Source organism: Protopterus annectens, chromosome 4.part0 (assembly GCF_019279795.1).
Source record: "Protopterus annectens isolate FY-2018-M chromosome 4.part0, PAN1.0, whole genome shotgun sequence".
NCBI classification, from domain to species: Eukaryota; Metazoa; Chordata; order Ceratodontiformes; family Protopteridae; genus Protopterus; species Protopterus annectens.
The window spans coordinates 1,988,974,181-1,988,993,860 of NC_056733.1; the positions used below are offsets into that span (position 1 = coordinate 1,988,974,181).

Consider the following 19,680-nt stretch of genomic DNA (forward strand, 5'->3'; position numbering starts at 1 on the left):
ATCAAGTACAACCCATTCAATCTGTCTTCATTATGACTGGCAAAACAGGGGTCCATTATATATTTTTGCCATTACAGACGTTTTTCTTTTGTGGAAGTGATGCATACTTGAAAGTTGTTTGTGATGAGAGAAGATGTATGAGCATGAGGAAATGGGACAACCTGTTAAAACTGTAAAATGATCTGCAATAATTGTATGAAAAAGGGTCTTTTATATATGAATGTGGGGAAAATGGGAAAGGGGAATAACAAAGTGATGTGCAAAATGAAGTACAAGTTACATAATGTGTCTCAAAATGAGAACATGTTAGATGAAGAGGAAATATGTTCGCTAATATTGTATGTACTGAAAAGAAGAGGGGAAAGAAATGAAATACAAGGGTGCTTTCTTAAATAACTGGAAAATTATTATAGAAAATAGAGAGGAATAATATAGTATGGAAAGAAAATGAAGGGGAAGAAACTGCACATGAAGAGAAGAAGGCAAAGAGAGGCCTAGTAGGAAGAGCTCCATAGGGGATAGGTACGGTGCAGAAAATGAAGGGTGAAGGAGGATGCAAACTGAATGAAAGGAAAAAACCCTTTCTATCAGTAAATGTAAACAGTATCAAAGTAAAGATATGTGCTTTCCGTTGCTTAAGTGTTGGACACGTGTCAACTAAAGCATCATTTGTCTGCTAGATATGAAGTTTATATATGAATAAGAATGAACATAGTTGCACCAGTTATGAGGTGGGGGAGGGGTGACACGGAGCATGAAAAAAGAGAAATTTTCTGGAATTTGTATTATGATGAATAATGCGGACGTAAAAGTAGATGTTACAGTAGGTATTCCACAAAGAAAATAAGTAACAAATGTATAAATATTAATAGTTATTTATGCATGTAGAAGGATAAAAAATATGTTTTACCAAAACTGGAGGTCATAATTTTAAAGGATTACAGCTACCATGTCCGTGCAAGTTAAAAAAGGTAACTGTGGATGCTAAGAAGTACACAGAAGCATTACATTATCTAGGCTTAAGGGTTGGAAAAGAAAGATGATTTAGTTATAAACGAGGGAATATGCGAACAAAAATTATTGTTGTGTTATTTTCAGAAGATGTGAAGACCTTACTGAGGAAATGCAAAAGGTTGCTATTTTTCCACACTGTAGATCAACATGGGTAAAGTCTAATGAAAAAAAACATGGTAATTATGGAGGGGAATGGTGTACTGGAGTGTGTTGTTCCTTAGGGATTTTGTGCAGAAAAAGGTTATAGTTTTTTAAGGAATATAAAACCTTTTTGATAGAAGTGGGACAGAATAGTGAAAGGCTTATAAGGGTCATTATAAGCATTATACAGGTAACAGGAAAGGGAATGACACAATGGCAAAGAAAGTAGGACAGATTGAAAGACCTCTGGAAATGAATGATAGTGAGTACTTAAAACAGGAAAATGAAATAAATAGAATGAAAAAGATGTTAAGTAGGCTGACACCTTGGTACAAGGGAGAAAAGAAGTGGTACATTTTTAGGAAGGAAAGTTTAAGATGGAATAAACTGGTACGAAGGAGATAAAAATACAAATGAAGAAGTTCTTCGAAATCTGGAGGGAATGATAAGGTGTGTAACTCAATACATGGAAGAAATATACAGCAAGAAAACAGAAGGGAACACAGAATGGAAAATGGAGAAAATAAAGTTGCAAAGGTAAGTGTTAGAAAGGTGATAATGGAGAAGCTTGGGGCAATAATAAAACAAGGAAATGAACAGACTGCATCTAGGGAAGATGGTTCGAATATGATTTCTATAAGGAGAATGGGAGAGGAAGAGGAAAAAATACCTTGGAAATAGTGAATGAAGGGTTAGGAAATGGATGGAAGGTAGGGAGATTTTAGTGGCATTATTCCTTTTTCTTTGGCAATAAGGTGAAAACGTTTTTGAAAAATTGGTGGACAATAGTATGTGACATTAATAATAAAACTCTGAAGTTATTGCTCTGAGGTGAGAGTGGAACGTGTTATGGGAAGGTAAATATGATATTACAATTATAGATGTTAGACAGTTGTTAATGGTTAAGAAAACAGTGTAATGTGGGAAAGAGTTGGAAATAAAAGTTCTGATGCGTGATCTACAGAAACCTGTTGGTATTATGCAACGTGAACAGATGTGACAAATTCTAAAAGCATATAGTGTACAGGATAAGGTTGTGATGTTTTTATACATAGTATATAATAATAAATAGGTGTACATGTTACTTCACAGCTTAATAAATAAAAAAGTGAAAATGCCGATAGGTGTATGAAAAGTATTTCTCATGAATGGGATATTGTTTATGCTAATGTTTAGTGAAGTGATAGGGCAGGTTAATAAAGGGATGAAAGAAGATGGGGTTGTATGTAAGGAGCAAGTTGAATTGGTTTCAATGAGTTATGCAGAGAATTTAGTAATACTGGTAAAAATGAAGGTATAGGTAAAAGAGGTGGTTAAAAGACTTTTATACTTAGTACTTGCTTTGAGGAAGGAAAATGTATAGAGTATAAGGATATTGCAAAAAAAATTGGAAGGGGTTATTTTATGAGATATGTGGGAAGTGTTAGGAGTACAGTTTGTAGGTATTTACATGACAGAGAAGCAGTGGGAAAAAATGAAGGTGAATAAGACAGACTGAACAAATGTGAAAATCATTTAAGTTAATGTTTTAGAAAAAGACATTAAATTCAGTGGTGTGAAGAAATTTGGCTCATTTAGGTGGGTTGTACATGGTACCAGTAGCCGGAGAGAACTGTTAGAAATGGATTTCACTGTGGTCTGGGATACAAGGTTAAATCTTATAAAAATATAATAGTTTATAATAAAAAAGAAAAAGGAGGTATGAGTCTGGCAAATCCAGTGATATAGCTTTGCTGGGTATTGAAAAGGGTAAAAAAAGGAAAAAAGGAGTTTGTTGGGATAGTTTTTGTTGGTGAAGTACAATATTTTTTATATATGGTAGGAAGAAGAAAAAGAAGGATTTGAAATAAAAGAGGAATTACTGAATATTACTGGCAGAAGTGTAGCAATGGTTGGGTGAAGCTACCCAAGTACAAGATGTTAGGGGCTATTAAGAAGTGCAGTGCCAGCATTCTTTTTTTCTGTTGTAGCAGAAGAAATGTCCTTTTCAGAGTGCTAGTGCCTCATATGTGCTAAATTTGTAGCAAGCCATTTTGCCAATTATGACTCTGATTATAGGACTTGCTTGTTATGGACAAATGAGATTGACAGCATACCAGAGGAAAAAGTATCAATGGTAGGACCAGATTATGGAAAAATATTTTTTTATGTTGAATCATAGCTGAATTTGTAGAAGGGAAAAAAGAACAATACCAAAAAGAAGGGAGGTTTGGAAGAGTACAGGAATGGAAGGAGTTTCTGTGCTATATTATTTTGATTATGTTTCCTGTCAATGGTTCTGCACTGAATAAACAACAAACAGAAAGGCAGTTGTACATATGTGAAGAAGAAGAAATGGCTGAACGTTTTCTTATTGTATTAGACCAGTGATGTTTTGGAAGTAGTGGAAGGTTTATGAAAAAGGAAGGCGTAGAAGAAATTAAGTTAAAAAACATTATTAGAAATATGATTGTATAATTGAACAAAAGTAAAGGAAGTGGGTGTGATTGATATATTCTTATGTGTATGGCAAATGTGGAAAGCTAGATATGATAAATTATTGTATAGTACAAACTGAGAAAGATGGAATACTGTGGAAAAAATAAGCTTTGGTTATGAAAAAAACTTAGGAGTATTAAATGGGTGTATACTCTTATTACTTATGTTTCTTTTACATTGAACATTTTATGTAAGTATTCTGATTTAAGACATTTTTATGTCGAGATGTAAATACTGACAGAACAATTAGGCTGGAGTATAATGTTTTCTCTTATCATCTATTAATCTACCTCTTTCCAGTCAAGCTAAAAATTAAGTGCTAATGTGCACCAGTTTGAATTTTGTATAATAATAGAATTTATTATTGTATTAAAATAATGTAATAATTTTAATTATTGAGTATGCATTTATCAATAAAAATGGAATTGCTGTATTGCAGTAAAAAGTCAGAAAATAAAGTACAGTTGTGTAAAATTTTACCATAATGGTAGATGCCCTTCTCTTCACTGTTGCAATATTCATTACAATTGGGGTATTCATTATAATAGGGATCCTCCACCAAGGGCGGCCCAACATCTGGCCAGCATAGCAAAGCCTTTAGGTTGCTTTAAGGTACTCCTTATGCCACATGTATGCTGCTCGCATAGCATAGAGCATAAAGGTGACATCCGATGTACCCTCCTCAGAATTTAGAGCCCAGTTGGAACACCAGTCCAAGGAAAAGATAGATAATCAAAACATGCAGAAGAAAAATGGACCAGGGGGTGGAGGGAAGGAGTGAATACTGCAACAGTGAAGAGAAAGACATCGACCATTATGGAGTGAATACTGCAACAGTGAAGAGAAAGACATCGACCATTATGGAGTGAATACTGCAACAGTGAAGAGAAAGACATCGACCATTATGGAGTGAATACTGCAACAGTGAAGAGAAAGACATTGACCATTATGGTAAGATTTTAAACAGCTGTACTACATCCTTCCATTTTACTGTTGCAGTATTCATTACAACAGAGAGAGTGCCAAAGCTGAGGAAGAAGACAGGGGGGAGGAGGAAGGACCAGCAGAGCCCTCTAGGAAGCCATGAAAGATGGCTTTAGCAAAACCAGATCTAGCTCTGGAAATTCTATCCAACTTGTAGTGCTTGGTAAATGTATATACAGAAGTCCAGGTAGCTGCCTCAAGAATAGAGTTAGTATCCAAACTCTTGAAAAAAGCACCAGAAGAAGCCATGGCACTAGTAGAATGAGCCTTAACAGAAGAAGGAAGGCTCTTACTATGAAAGGAATAACAAAAAGAGATGGCTTTAGAAATGTAAAAAGAAATAGTTTGCTTGGACAAAGCCAATTCTTAGGACCTAGGATGAATGGAAACAAAGAGCTGATCAGATTTATGAAATGTCTTAGTCTTATTCAAATAAAATCCGAGTTGTCTATGCACATCCAACATAGCACCTTCTCACTGGCAGACTGTGGAGAAGGTAAAAAAGTGGGTAAATGAACAGACTGATTAAGGGACAACTCATTCACCACCTTGAGCATAAAAGAAGGATTAGTACACAAAGACACTGTGTCCTTATGAAACACCAAAAAAGGAGGACAAGCCATAAGGGCTAGCTCAGACACCCATCTGACAGAAGTAAGAGCTAACAAAGTCTTTCAAAAGCAATGTTGCAAGGAAGTTGAAGCTACAGGCTCAAAATGAGCCTAAGTCAATTTTTCAAAAACAAAATTAAGATCCCAGGGAGGAGGAAAAGGCTTCCTGGGAGGCCTAATATGAAGGGCGCCTTTAAAGAATTGTTTCTCTTCAAATCTAGAAGCTAAATGAGGAGATAAAAGGAGAGACAGCTGATAAGTGGGCCTTGACAGAAGAATAAGCCAATCCAGCATTGAGCAATTCACACAGATAAGAGAGACCCAAAGTAACATCTGATCCAGGTTATGAGAAAGACACCTAACAGAAAACCTCTTCCATTTGGATAAGTAAGATTTCCTCGTAGTGGGTTTCCTGGCCTCCTGTAGGACCCGAGCACATCCTCAAAAAAGGTGTCTATGTGGAGTCAAAATCCTATCACCCACAGTGTCAGTTGAAGAGTGGACAGGTGGGGATGGATGAGAGATCCTTTGTCATGTGTGAGTAGGTCCACCCTGTGAGGTAACTTGTGATGACTGCCCTTAGCAAAATGCAGAATAAGAGGGAACCAATGCTGTCTCAGCTAAAAGGGAATCACTAACAGAATTTTGGGAGCGTCCTGTTGAATTTTGAATAGGCGTTTGGAATGAGGGGAAGTGAAAGCATAAAGAAACCTCTCCATCCCCTTCCAAGAAATAAATAGGGCACCCGCCTTCCAAACCAGTGGACCTGGGACTCTGTCACAAAAAACAGGAAGTTGTTTGTTCAGAGGGGAGGCAAAAAGATCTAGTTGAGGAGTACCCCACTGGTGGACAATGTCCAGAAACACATCTCTGTGAACTATCCATTCATGAAACTGAGTTAAGGACCTGGTCAGAGTTTCTGCTACAATATTTTGACCTGAGGGAATGTAAACTGCCTGAAGAGTCACTTGATACTGGATTGCAAGTTCCCACACCAGGAGTGCCAGCTGGCAAAGAAGATAAAATGTTGCCCCTCACTATTTGTTTACATACCACATCACTGTGGTATTGTCTGCAAATACCTTGATAGGTTCCAGGGACAAGAGAAGATGAAAAGCCTGAAAAGCCAGCAGAAGAGCTTTCATCTCTTTGACACTTACGTGCTCTTTCTGTTGAAGAGACGACCAAACACCCTGCACTTTTAGGAAGCCAAATGTCACTCCCCATCTCACATCTTAAGTGTCTGTGAATGTCTCTTGAGAGGGAAGAGAGGGATAAAAAGGGAGCCCTAGATTTACAGACAACTGCTGAATCCACCACTGAAGCTCTTTCTTGAGACAAGACAGAAGAGGAACTATGAATTTGAGGGGATGTGCATGTTGAAGCCAAACTTTCTCATGTGGAGTTTGGCCAGGTGGCACTTAGGGATGGTGGAGGTCATGAACCCCACAGCTCTTAGAAATTCCCTGGTTGTTAAAGTGGCCAGAGGAAAAAGAGTTTAAAAAAAGGAAATGAGTGTTATGGCCTTGGGAGGAAGTGAGGATGCCAGCATAGGTAAAGCTTGGATCCTGTACCCCGGAAAAACATGGTTCTGAGAAGGACTTAGAAAAGACTTTTTGAAGTTTATTGTGAATCCAAGGCTTTGAAGGAAAATGGTAAAATGAAGATTTTGCAACAAGACCTCTGGAGTGGATGCCTGAAACAGGAGGTCATCAAAGTAAGGAAAGACTTGGATTCCCTGAAGCTTGCAAAAAGCAACCACAGGAGTGAGGCATTTAGTGAATAATCCTTGGGGCAGTAGAAAGACCAAAGGGCAAAGCAGAGAACTGAAAATGCCAGGAAGCAACAGAGAAACATAAAAACTTCCTGAAAATGGTATGAATAGAGATATAGAGATAAACATCCTTGAGATCCAGAGACATCAGATAAGCCTGAGAAAGCAAATGAGGGAACAAAGTCTGAAGGGACAACATGTGAAAAGAGGACACCTTCAGAAAAGTGTTTAGATGACAGAGGTCTAGAATTGGTCTCCAGGCACCCTCTTTCCTGGGCACTAGAAACATCCTGGAGTAACACTCCCTCCCACTGGTACCTCTTGAATACTATCCTGAGTCGAAAGATCTCAAAGCACCCCTAGAAAGAAGGATAGCTGTTCCTGAGGGGGCTGAGGAATTCCCATAAAAAGGGGGAAGAGATTTCCAGATCATGAAATACCCCTGGCGGATAATGGAAAGATCCTATGAATCCTGAGTAATCTTTAGCAAAACAGGAAGAGAGAGAGATAGGTAAAGAGAAAGGGGAAAGTGGTTGGGAAGAAAAGGATAGTCAGACAACACCAGGAAAAGGAGACTTCTGATGCACAGAAGTTAGAGTAGCCTTCCCAGCAGGAGTCTGCTTGCTACCATTTTTACCCTTAGAAGGAGGGCGAGATTGCCTGCGAACAAAGGCTGGCTTATTGGTGTAGTTTCTATGAAAATTAGGCACAGGAGAAACTAACACATGTTTAAGTTCTTGTAAAGCATTATCCTGCAGCCTCGTCAAACAATTGTTTATTATCTAGAGGGGCATCCATCAACTTAACCTTAATATCAACAGGCAAAGGTTGAAGCTGAAGCCAAGAATACGTCCTCATCACTGACCAAACAGCAGCAGTCCTAGAGGAAGGAAGCATCTGCTGCATCATAACTACATTTAATGGAATGATGAGCCAACTGGGAGGAAGTCCCTAAAGGGAAAGGGCAGAAACTTTACCTTCAGAGTCTGCAAGATCTGAAATCACCTGACAGGCCTTGAAAAGCAGAGCCAACAAGTTTCTGGACATATGGGTCTGATAATTAACAGGCCTAAAAGTCAATTGTGCAGAGGTATAGACCTTAGGAGGAGGAAGCAATTGAGAAGGTTTGCCAGAAACTACTGACACCACTGAGAGGTCAGAAAAAGGACACTCGTATAAGAACTTACAGTCCTCAGACACCCTATAGAACCTGTCAGTTTTTTGAGAGCAGGGGGCTGAGAATCTGGAGCCTTAGAGGTATTAGACAAGGAATCTAACAAAGCAGCCAAAACCAGAAGGTCTGGCAGAATGCATCTGCAGGAGTTTAGTCTTCTGCTTTTTCTTTAAGGGGATGTCTGTCTTAAAAGTTTGGAAGGCTCTGGCCCCAGACAGCATTCAATAATTGTAGTAGGGACTTCTTCTCTGACTAAAATTTGGGAACATCCTAGGCCCCACGGAGATGATCAGCAATGATTTCCCCTAAATATCCAAAGCAGATGTCCCTAAGGTGGATCCCCATCTGCCTCCAACCTGGTCATGGCAGAAAAATCCAACAATGAAGCCGGGTGAACCTCTGAGTGATCACTCACCTTAGGAGAGATGTTCAGTGGAGGTTGAACATTAGAAGATTCCTGCCTAGGTTTCTTGACCTTCTTCTTCCCAGACAGCAGTTCCTCAGAGAGGGAAGTTCCATCCATTGTGTCTTTAGCAAGAAGCTTAAGACATTGATTTTCAAGATAAAGCACCAAAGAAGAAAGCCTGCTATGAAGGGTTTTGGGAACAAAGGCCTGATAGATAGAACAGGATATAAAGTCGTGCAAACCGCCAAGGCAAAACAGACACTATTTGTGATGGTCTTTATGGGGAAACTGTCTCCCACACTGACATTTACCCTTCTTGGATAACATGAAACCCCACAAGCAACAATATAGCAAAAGAAAAATAAGACAACAAAAACCTCAATGGGGCACTTATCTCTAAAGGTTTGGTAAATCAGCAAGAGAATGGGCATTCAGACTGACTATCAAAAGATGGCATCTGGACTAGCATTAAAGAAATTCTAAGGATGGTACATCCAGATGTCACCTTTATTCCCTACACTACACTAGGAGCATATGTGTGAAATACAGCATACCTTAAAACAACCTAAAGGCTTTGATATACTTGCTGGATGTTGGGGCACCCTTGACTGGTGATCCCTGTTGTAATGAGTACCCCAATTGCCATGAATACTGCAACAGTGAAATGGAAGGACATCATCAGTTCCATGTAATGAGTTAGGCATGCAACATAACACTGGTCAGTATAAAGAAAAATGATTTTCAATATTCATAAACCTTTTGTTACCAGATTCTCCTTGATTAAAGTTTTTTTTGTCCTTGATGAGCACTGAGGAATAGTCCTGCATTCTCTGTCTAATCTTAGTCTCTGAGAAATTAAAAAAAAAATGAGGATAATTCCTTGTGCATCCACGTTAACTACTCTGTAGGGAAAAGTCTAATTTAATTACAGGTTGAAGATGTTTTTGGCACATTTCAGTCTCTGGCATTTGAAATTGATCTGCCTTTGTGGACTAGCCAGGTTCTAAATTGGACTATGTTTTGGTAAATAACCATTGTCTAATAATGATGTTGAAAAATGAACTGGATTACAAAGAGCCAATACAATTTAATGAAAATGAGGCTGTCAGATATGACCCATACCTTCTTTAAAAACTAGTTCACTTCGTCCCCTCCCCCACACACAATGGGGAGTGTGGAGCTAAAATGCCATAAACTTTTAGCTCACTCACCTTTGAAGCTGGAAAGAACAGACAGCTGGGGTTATGCCCCACACCAGATTGTGGAATTCCTGTTCCAGTGCTGACCCCCCAGTGTACCACTGGGAGGTAGGGAGTATTGTATGCCTCAAGTGCCGTCATGGGTTCATAGGTTAATAGGCTATTGATCCAGAGAAATACTGGCAGCTTATCCTTTGGCTAAGAAGTTGACTTAGGTCCTGTAGATTAGGTGGATGCTAAAGAGCCTACTGAATTTCAAAAAGACTAGAGGCTTTTATTAAAACAAACATTTCACTCAGTCTCACACTTCTCCATTGCATGCATCCCTTCTTATACAATAATACTTGATATAGTTATAGCTGTGTACAACTTTAAATCATTGTAACATTTTAAAACCAAAATGTTTTCAGTATTTTGACTACATTTTATTCAGTCTGTATAACCTCTTAAGGGTTTCCCCTTGGAAATGGACTATAACCTGTTAGGTCTAACCTGGTCAATAAAAGAAAATAAAGAATATAACTTAGAGAAAAAATGTATTACTGGCATGGTATGACACATATCATAATGAAGGTAATAGATACACAGATATTCTCCCTTTGATTTCTATTGTTTTCAGACTGTTCTGCATTATAGTCTGAGGGACTAAAATTTCAAAGTATCAGTGCTTCTTCTACTCTTCCTTTGTATTGGTTGTGAAACATCACACGCTGTGGGTACCCAAGGTGATAAGAAGAAGATCCCCTTCCCAAAATGCTTCTTCCCACCAAGAGTTGCTGTTAGTCCAGAACCACATCCTAAATATGATTGACAGCAAAGCTTATATAGTGCTCACACAGCTACATTTTATTAGCAGTCCTCCTATAAATGTCTGATTCAGGACATAAGTCTTACTGAAACATATCTGCCCTGACTCTGTAGGTACACCAACAGCAGGTGACTGACAAGGTTAACAGTAAAAGAACAAAACATGACATATCTTGCATTAAATTAAAAGATCCATAGGCCATTGCCTATACAATAGCACTGTGGCCTTAGCTGGAAACAAAATTCCCATAGCCATCAGGTTGATTCCAAATAGTCACAAACTGAAAAAAATCAGTAAGAGAATGTTTCCATAACAGCTGGCTCTGTTTCTGTCTCAACCCTGCCTAGCCTCACCGCTATTCTGTTTTCATCTCCCCTCTAGTACAGTTGTACTTATCTCATACCTCTTCTTTTTCTCTTCACTCGCCACCTCTTTTCCAGCTCCTGCCTCCTCTTCTTTTCACCATGTCACCAATCTCAGCTGTCACTCCTACTTAATATATATCTCAGTACCATCTTGCATTTAATCTCTACTAACCTTGCTATATATATTTTATTTCCTAGCTACTCCCCTCTTATACTGCTGATATTCTGTTCCCTCATTGCCATAATTTTTCCTGCTTCACACCGTGTCAATACTTCCTATGTTCCTAACTTAATCTATATCTCACTACTGTCCTACACTGTACCTTACATCTCTTCAATTTTTCCCCACTCACTGGACTTTTATAGTTTGCTTACTACATTTCCTCCTACTAACTTAACTATTCTTCTCACTCACTCTACTTTGCTTGCACAAATGTTTTATCTAAATATGTATTATTTTGTATGTTTATTAATCTTTTGTATTTCACTCAATTACCTGATGTTAGTATCAATTGTGTTCTTTATTTTTATGTCCTTATTGTACATTGTATATTATTTTTCACGTAAGGAGCTTTACTCCCCAGGCCTTCTTTGAAAATGATCTTTTTGCCACATTGGACTATCCTGGTTAACAACTGTTAAACCAATAAAATAAAATAAATAAATAAATAAATAAATAAATAAATAAATAAATAAATAAATAAATAAATAAATGACAACAGGAAAGCAGAAGTATAGCATAAGCAGAAAACTATAATTCAAAATAGAAAGAGATGATGAAACAGGGGTGGAAGCTCAAGTAACAGGGAGAAACTGGGATTTTGGATGCAGACCTTTAAAAAGAAGAACAATAATCATAGAGAATATTATATTCATAAAGTAGCAGAAGGTCTTCAAGAAGTAAGCCAACATGGGAATGGAGAAAGGAGATTCTGTCAATAGGGATGACTGCAATTAGGGATACAGACAGTAGGCAAGAGGGGTGGGAATGTATTGGAGAAAAGTGACATAGAAACCAAGACATTGGGAGCAAATAACTAGAGAGGTAATAGAATGGGAAGATGCCAAGAATCTGTTTGTATTGCAGGCTAAAGATTGCGTTCCATATTAAGGATTTATTAGAGTTTAGGCAATGAGAAAGAAATAGAGGGGGGGGGTCCTAAACAAAAGACCAGCACTGGTAGAGTTTTTAGTAAATTCTAGAACAGAAGTTGTCATTATGAAATGAATAATTAGTAGAGCATATAAAATATACTGCATGATAACTATAAGAATCAATCAGAGGAGGTTAGGAAGGACTGGGAAGAGAGATTAAATAAGCAATTTACAAAGAAACAATGGGGATATATGCATGTCTCCCAAATATGCAGCAACATCTAGAAGATTTCAGATCTTTGCCTGGAAATGCTTACATAGGTATTTTTGTACCCCTAGCAGACTTCAAAGAATTTCTCTTCAGGTAGACAGCAAATGTTGCAGGTGTGATGGGGCATAAAGTGATAACTGGGAACATATTTTCTGGGAGTGTAACGAGTTGGTAGACTTTAACGATTCCCTGCAGATTGCTCTGTCAGAGATGCAGGGTGAGCAAGTTGGAGTGACTAGGGAAATATTTTTTTTTGAGTTATGATACAAACTTGGAATAGCCTAGACATAACAGGCCTTGCTGAGTCTAATTATGATGGCTGCCAGAAAAGTAATTACTAGAAAATGAAAACAAAGTAGTGAAAATGGGAACAGAGTTAAAACAACTGGAACTAGGATCTTTAGAAAAAGGGCAGGAGCAAATTGCATAGGAAAAAATGGGAAGTGTGGGATTAATGCATGCAGAAGAGGAACAAGGTTTAAATGAAGGCAGGATCTGAATGAGCTATGTAATGGTTGACTAACGATGACTGGATATGTTATACGTGATGTATAATGTTTGCAGCTACAATTGTATTGCACTGTTTGGAATGTATAATGTTTGCAGCTGAGATTGTGTTGCTGTAGTTTATTAGGTTCATAGGTTCATACGTTGATACTAGGCTATCTGCCCTAGGGCATTTATAAGCCTAGCCAGAGTGTGTTTGGCTTTCGCCATCCTTTAAGATTAGTTGACTGTGCCTCTGTATAGTAGGTCACAGAAGATAGCCCTTTTAAGGTTAGTTTACTGTGCCTCTGTCTAGTAGGGACACGGAAGAGATCCCAGGGGTAAACCTACAATCTCCCATCCACTCGTCAAGATTTCTCTTGAAGAGGGTCATTGAGGGACTCTGCCTAACATAGATTGGGATTTTGTTCCAGAGTGAGGGGAGCCTCTGGGATATGAATCTGTCCCTCCAGCATGTCCTATTTATTTCTGTGTTGAGGTTTAATTCCCTGGAGCATGTAGCTCTAAGGGATTTGGATTTCCTGAGGTGGAGCATGTCCATTAATTCTGGGTTGGACATGGCTTTTTACGTCAGATCGCCTCTGAGTAGGCGATAAGCAACTAAGTAGAGCTGGAGTTTCTTTAGCCTAATTGCATAGCGCATCTGTTTGACTCCCTTGATCCTCTTGGTGAGGTACTTTTGGGGTCTTTCCAGTTGCTGCAGGTGTCGGGTAAGGTACATCAAAATGGGGCATTGTATTCAATTATGGGCCTGATGAGTGATGAGTAGAGGGGCACAATGACCTCTCTTGATCTAGATGTGAACTCTTTCGTGATAAGGTGGGCTATATAGAAGGCCTTTCTAACCACTTTGGCAACGTGATTGTCAAAGGAGATATTGCTATCTACTTGGGTCCCCAAATCCCTAATTACTTCTTCCGTACTTAATGGATTACCACCTATGTGGTAATTTGTGGGTACTTTGTTTCTCCCAAAGGGGATGACTATGCACTTTTTGGCATTTAGCTTTAGGCCATGGCTCTGGCACCAGTTATCCGTCTCTGTGAGACCCTTTTGGAGGATGCTTGTGTCAGTCGGCGAGTCTATTATGGCACCCAGTTTGCAATCATCTGCGAACTTGGTCAGCCATAGTCCTCCCATGTTAGCCTGTACCTCAGAGAAATATATACCGAACAAGAGAGGTCCCAGGACTGAGCCTTGTGGGACACCACTTGTAACTGGTTTAGAGTCTGATATGGCACCTGCAATTCTGACCATGTGGGTTCTATCCCTTAGCCAGTTTGCAACCCATCTTGTGATATAGGAGTTGATATTTAAGCTGGTGAGCTTATTTATGATGCCCGAGTGGGGTATTGTGTCGAAGACTATTGCGAGGTCCAGGTAGGCTGTGTGGACTACCTTCCCTTCATCTATGGCCTTGGTGACTGTTTTAAAGAAGTCGACCAGGTTCAAGAGGCAAGATCTGCCCTTAACAAAGCTGAATTGGGTAGGATCCAGTGTTTGGAAGTTCCCAATGTCTTTGTTTATGAGTTCCATGATGATACGTGCCATAGCTTTGGAGACCAGGCTAGTCAGGATTATAGGGCGATAGTTTCTGGGGTCTGTTGTGGCACCACCTTTGTGGAGTGGGGCCACTGTTGCTGTACACCATTCCTTGGGTACATATCCTGTAGTAAGGCTGAGACTGAACAGTGACTTTATGTGAGGGTTCAGTTCTTCTTGGAGCTCATGTAAGATACAGCCCGGGACACCGTCCGGTCCCATTGATGCTGTGTTTTTTGCTTTGGAGAGGGCAGCTCTCACCTGTGCATCTGTGATGTCAGGGAGGCTACACTCTGTTGGGATAGAAATTTGCTCTTTTGGGGGGGAAGGGGGGGGAGAAGTTTGCACTGAACCTGTCTGCCAGGATGTTGGCAATGTCTGTGGGTTCAGTGTATTTTTTGTCATTTTGCACTAACTCAGAGCATATCTGGGAGTTGCCACCCAGGTTCCTGACATAACTAAAGAAGGCCTTGTAATTATCTTTAGCGTCTTGTGCAATTTTTCTTTCGAAGCTGGCCTTAGATGATTTTATGAGGGATAGTAGTTTTTTGCTAATACTGATCAGAGATGCCTTCCCTTTTTGGGATTTTGCTCTATCATGTAGTAGCTTCCTCCTTCTGTTGTATAGCTTATTTATGGCTGGGGTCCACTAGACAGGTCTCCTGCCTTTGGAGGAGTGAGTTTTGGTTTTATCTGGGATAGTACGATCCATGCATTCCTGTAGGTGTCCATAGAATGCGTTTGTAAAGGATTCTGCGGTTTGGGCCATATTTTCCACTGGCCCGGGGGCTTTGAAGGATTCCACCTCGGTTTTGAAAAGTGTGAAGTTTGCTTTTGAGAAGTTCTTCACTGTGGTTTCCTTGGCTGGGGTGGGGACAGGATATGGATGTCCAGTGAGATTAATTTATGGTCAGATCTTACCAATGAGGGGTATACCTCTGGTATGGAACATAGAGTCCCCATGTTGGTGATGATCAGGTCCAATATGTTTTCCCCTCTTGTGGGAGTGGTGACCAGTTGTTCCATAGCATTTGAGTTTATAAATTCTAGGAACCATTGGGCGAGGGTGTTGGGGATTGAGCAGTGCTCCCAGTCTATGTTTGGGTAGTTGAAGTCACCCAATATAATGGTGTTTGGAGAGACCTTCATATTCTCCAGTGTTCTTAGGAAAGCTGAGTGGGGTTCCTGAGTTTGGGAGGGTGGCCTGTAGCAGGCTACAAACTGAAAGGCAGTTTTGCCCACTGTTAGTTGCACATGGATGGTCTCCAATGCTTTGTGTATTGCCACTAACCTGGAGGTGTGGGTATCTTTGATGAATATGGATACTCCCCCTCCTTTTGTGGTTCGGTCCGAGTTTTGGGGCCGAAAAGCATGGTATGAGGTATAACCTGGCAGTGCTGGGTGCTCTTGGGAGCCTTAAACCAGGTTTCTGTTACTGCACAGATATCGATATTCTCCATACTGAGGAGAGCCTCGAGTGCATGCATCTTGAGGTTTAGACTTCTGGCGTTGAGCAGCATTACCCTTAGTTTCTTTTTCCTTGTGTTGTCTATGGAGGTGGGTTTGTCTTTTGAGCCTTGCCTAAAAAAGGCACTATGGGGGTGGCAAGAGCCTAAGCCAGTATTCGAAAGCCCAGGGGTGACAGGTGTAAGCTGTCCCTAGCGAAGCAATGTGGCTTGTCGAGCATGTCATCCCAGGCTGACAGACACTGGATCCCCTTTGAATGACACCAATACTTTAGCCAGTTGTTAAAATTGATCATTTTGTCTTTATATTGTGGCATCATTCTTGGTGAGGGTAAGATGCTACTCAAGGTCAGGGTCATACCGGCCTGGGCTACATGATCAGAGAGCTCCTCTATGTCTCTTTTCATGTAGTCCAGGGAGGTACGTCTCAGGTCATTCACACCAGCATAGACAATGACGGAGTCATATTTGTACTTGCTTTGGAGTGACCTGAGTGCTTGTGTTATGTGGTGGATCCTGGCACCCTACAGGCAGCTTACAGTGACCTTTTCCTTGTTCAGCCTGGTGAGTGGGACATCAGTATGTCTGACAATACAGTCACCTATTACAAGTATATTAGGTGTGTTGTTTAGCCTTAAGGGCTGTAACTGTGTGGCACACTGACTTTGTGAACTATGTGATACGTGGGTATTGTTGTGGGGTAGCGGTTGCTTGGATGTCTGCTTTGGAGGTCACTGCTGCTTGGGCAGTTTTTATTTAGAGCCTCCGAGTATGTTTTTGTGTGTTTATGTGTTTGGTTTGCTGTTGCGATAGGTCTATGTGAGACTGGATTTGTGAAGTGTGTGGTTACCTTCTCCTCCTGACTGACTGCGCCAGTACTGGGATGAGAGAGCTCAGCCTCCAGTTTGGCTATATAGTTGCATCTCTCACATATATTGTCATTTACATAAATGTAACATGGTCTATGTCATACATGATAATTTAATAAAGATGTTTCTTGTTAAAAAATAAAAAACAGGACTGCAGAAGTAATCCATTGTTGTTGGGGTATACTCTCAGGGGTAGTGCTTTAGCACTGACTGTATTCATGCACTGAAGTGAAGACAAGAGTCTTGCCCAGTCTTATCTTAATAACGATGACAGAATAGTCTGGGTACAAAACAGTGTCTAGTGAAGCTACGTAACAAGTGTGATGGAATGTTAGTGTGTAAACTGATGCTTTTAAAGACTAAATAAAGTACTGAGAAGCAATGATGAGCTACATGCAGATATCACAGCAGGATAGATGGTCTCAGCATCATGTCATCAACTGACTCACTGCCAGGGAGGAGAGAGCTTAGACAGACCATTTCATGCAGATAGCATTTTAACATTACGCAGGCTAAATTCTAAGCAACTTGCAGCAGAATCAGTGGACAGCTGCATGTTGTGGCATTTAACATTTGACATTTCACTCACATCCAAATACAAAGCAAGAACCATCGCTAGCCATTGTAGCACCCTGTGCACTTTCCAAGCTGGCATCCCTGACTCTTAAGTCCTATTGGAATTTGGGAACAAAAAAGAGGTTCTCCCCTTTGTTAAGTGTAGGAAATCACTTGTAACAAGTGGCATGCTACAGCTAAGTACCATACATGAAGTGTTGAGGTGTTTCTGTCCTGACTGCAAATGCAATAATGCCTAGCTGGCAACTGCTGATCATCCCCTGTAAAACCTTGTGCCTAGAACAGCTGACCCCTTTACCAGGCTGTAGCTAGGCCTTTGCAAAAAGCACTGGTATTCATGTTTTTATAAAAATGCTATGAACTGTAACTGTGTAAACATTCTTTAATTGAAGGAACTAACATTGTAATAACGTTTGAAATACATAGAGTGAAACAGTCAAGAACTTAAACTTATTAGAAATACTATGACACAATGACCCTGACAAAAGAGAAACATTGTCTTTGTGATCTGGCACCTTACCTGTTTTCCACTGTTGTAAACTTTGTTTTGTTTTTAGGCTGACACAGCGGCAATTTACAGGGTCCCAGGACTGGCCGAGTAAGCAAATTGTGTTACTCTTGATACAGCTGTAATGACAGGTTATAATAAGGCTACACTTAAAAGATTTTATTTCATTTAAAAAATCAGCTTTGCACCATCTACATCTATTGTAAATCCTGTATTACTTAAGGAACATTATTCTTTTCTGTAATATGTTTGTAACTAGGCAATACACTGCTCATGGTCAGATTTGTTTCAGCATCAAACTGGGCTCTAGACAGGGTAATGGACCAAGCCCCACCCCCCCCAACCATTCCAGTGTACCATTACTTGACTGTGCCTCCTCAATTACTATAAACACTGTTCACACCTGACAGAGTGCATACTGATTTCCACTTTACTTTTGCAATGATTACAAAGATTTGGATTTAATGTAAAACTTTTATTTCAAATTTTAGAGCACAAATCCTGATGGCCATTTGCTGAATAAAACAGTCTCACATTCAAAACAGACTTAGCAAGAGCAACAATAAATTTCTCTTCCCTTGAAACCCACATTCTTTGAAAATGTATTTGGCCAGTAGTGGGTTAAGTGTACATTGGGTACTGGGCTGTTTTCAAATTATGCCCTCCAGCATACATTTTTCGGATCATGCATAAATGTATGTGTTTTTTTATTCACATTTTTAAATTATATTTCTTGTTTAACACAGCAAAATTTGGTACAGTGCAATTTAAATTTGTAATTTTGAAGATTTATCCCATAGGCAATGAAACAAAATGTATGTACTGATAATGGCAAAAGCATCCATTTCAGAACATGTAAACAATAAAATGCCACTCAAGCTGCTGTCATTAGAATATGCCAATATCTTTACTCAACAATTACAGCCACTTTATTGGCTGTGTACACATTACAGATTTTATTGTGATAAAAATGCCCACAGTAAAGCATTCTAATTTGCTTTGCACAACTGCACACTAGCCCTGCCAAGACAGGCTAATGAGTAACTTCAACTCAGCAGGGTCAGTCATTTTAATCCACAGACATCCGTAAATCCAGCAATTATAGCTACATGGTTGACTATGTCCTTCTCAGATATGTGTGTAAAAAATTAATAATAATGTCTGAAGTCACATACTTCACACATTAGACAAAGTATTCCACTTAATTCATACAAACACACTAATCCCACAAAGCCAGATTAAAGACAGTTTAGAAATGAACAGGTGATAAGAGCATAATTATCCACAGAGAGCCCCCACCCTCACCAGCAGTTAGTCACTTTGTTGACACTCCTTAATTTTATGAAGAAATAAATTACCTGTACTTTATTTTTAGCTTTGGGTGAACTACATGCAATTAAAATCACGGCAATCATCATACCATACGATCCAACCATGTGTGGCACAGTTTAAATAGAAGAATATTTATGACAGCATAATAAATATTAACAACCTGATAACACACAATGCACAGTCTCTGAATAATTCCACATTAAAGAAAATTGTTATTAATGCAGATGTTGCTGCCAGCAAATGACTTTGCATTTCAGTGCTCCATCCACAAATGCAGTGTCTGCTGTCCTTGAATAACAAATTGCCTGTGTTGCATTAAAAAATAGTGTGCAGGCGATACTGCCATACCATTTCCTGAACTAAATCAGCTGTGCAATAGAGAATGGCTAGCAAACAACAACAGGTTCATAGTTACCAGGAATGCAGCGTAGCCCAGATTTCTGATTGCTCCACAGCACTGTCTGGTTAAGAAAGTCAGTCAATGTCCCACAGCAGGTAAATGAAGGTAGAAAGATTCAAACTCTGCACCCTTGCCACAGGAAGCAGCTCATTAAGAAGTC

At 39.6% G+C, this 19,680-nt stretch overlaps 1 protein-coding gene across 2 annotated transcripts in view; it reads right to left on the reverse strand.

Moving 5' to 3' along the window:
* The window catches only part of LOC122800087 (vascular endothelial growth factor C-like), a 198,778-nt gene that overhangs the window by 63,804 nt on the left and 115,294 nt on the right, over positions 1-19,680 (reverse strand). Inside the window, exon 5 of one of the 2 annotated variants that reach the window (XM_044069604.1) lies at positions 17,801-17,907. The exons of the other annotated variant lie outside the window; for it this stretch is intronic. Within the exon in view, the coding sequence (XP_043925539.1) occupies positions 17,801-17,907 (107 nt within the window). The remainder of the gene's footprint in view (positions 1-17,800; positions 17,908-19,680) is intronic. 2 annotated transcript variants of the gene reach the window in all.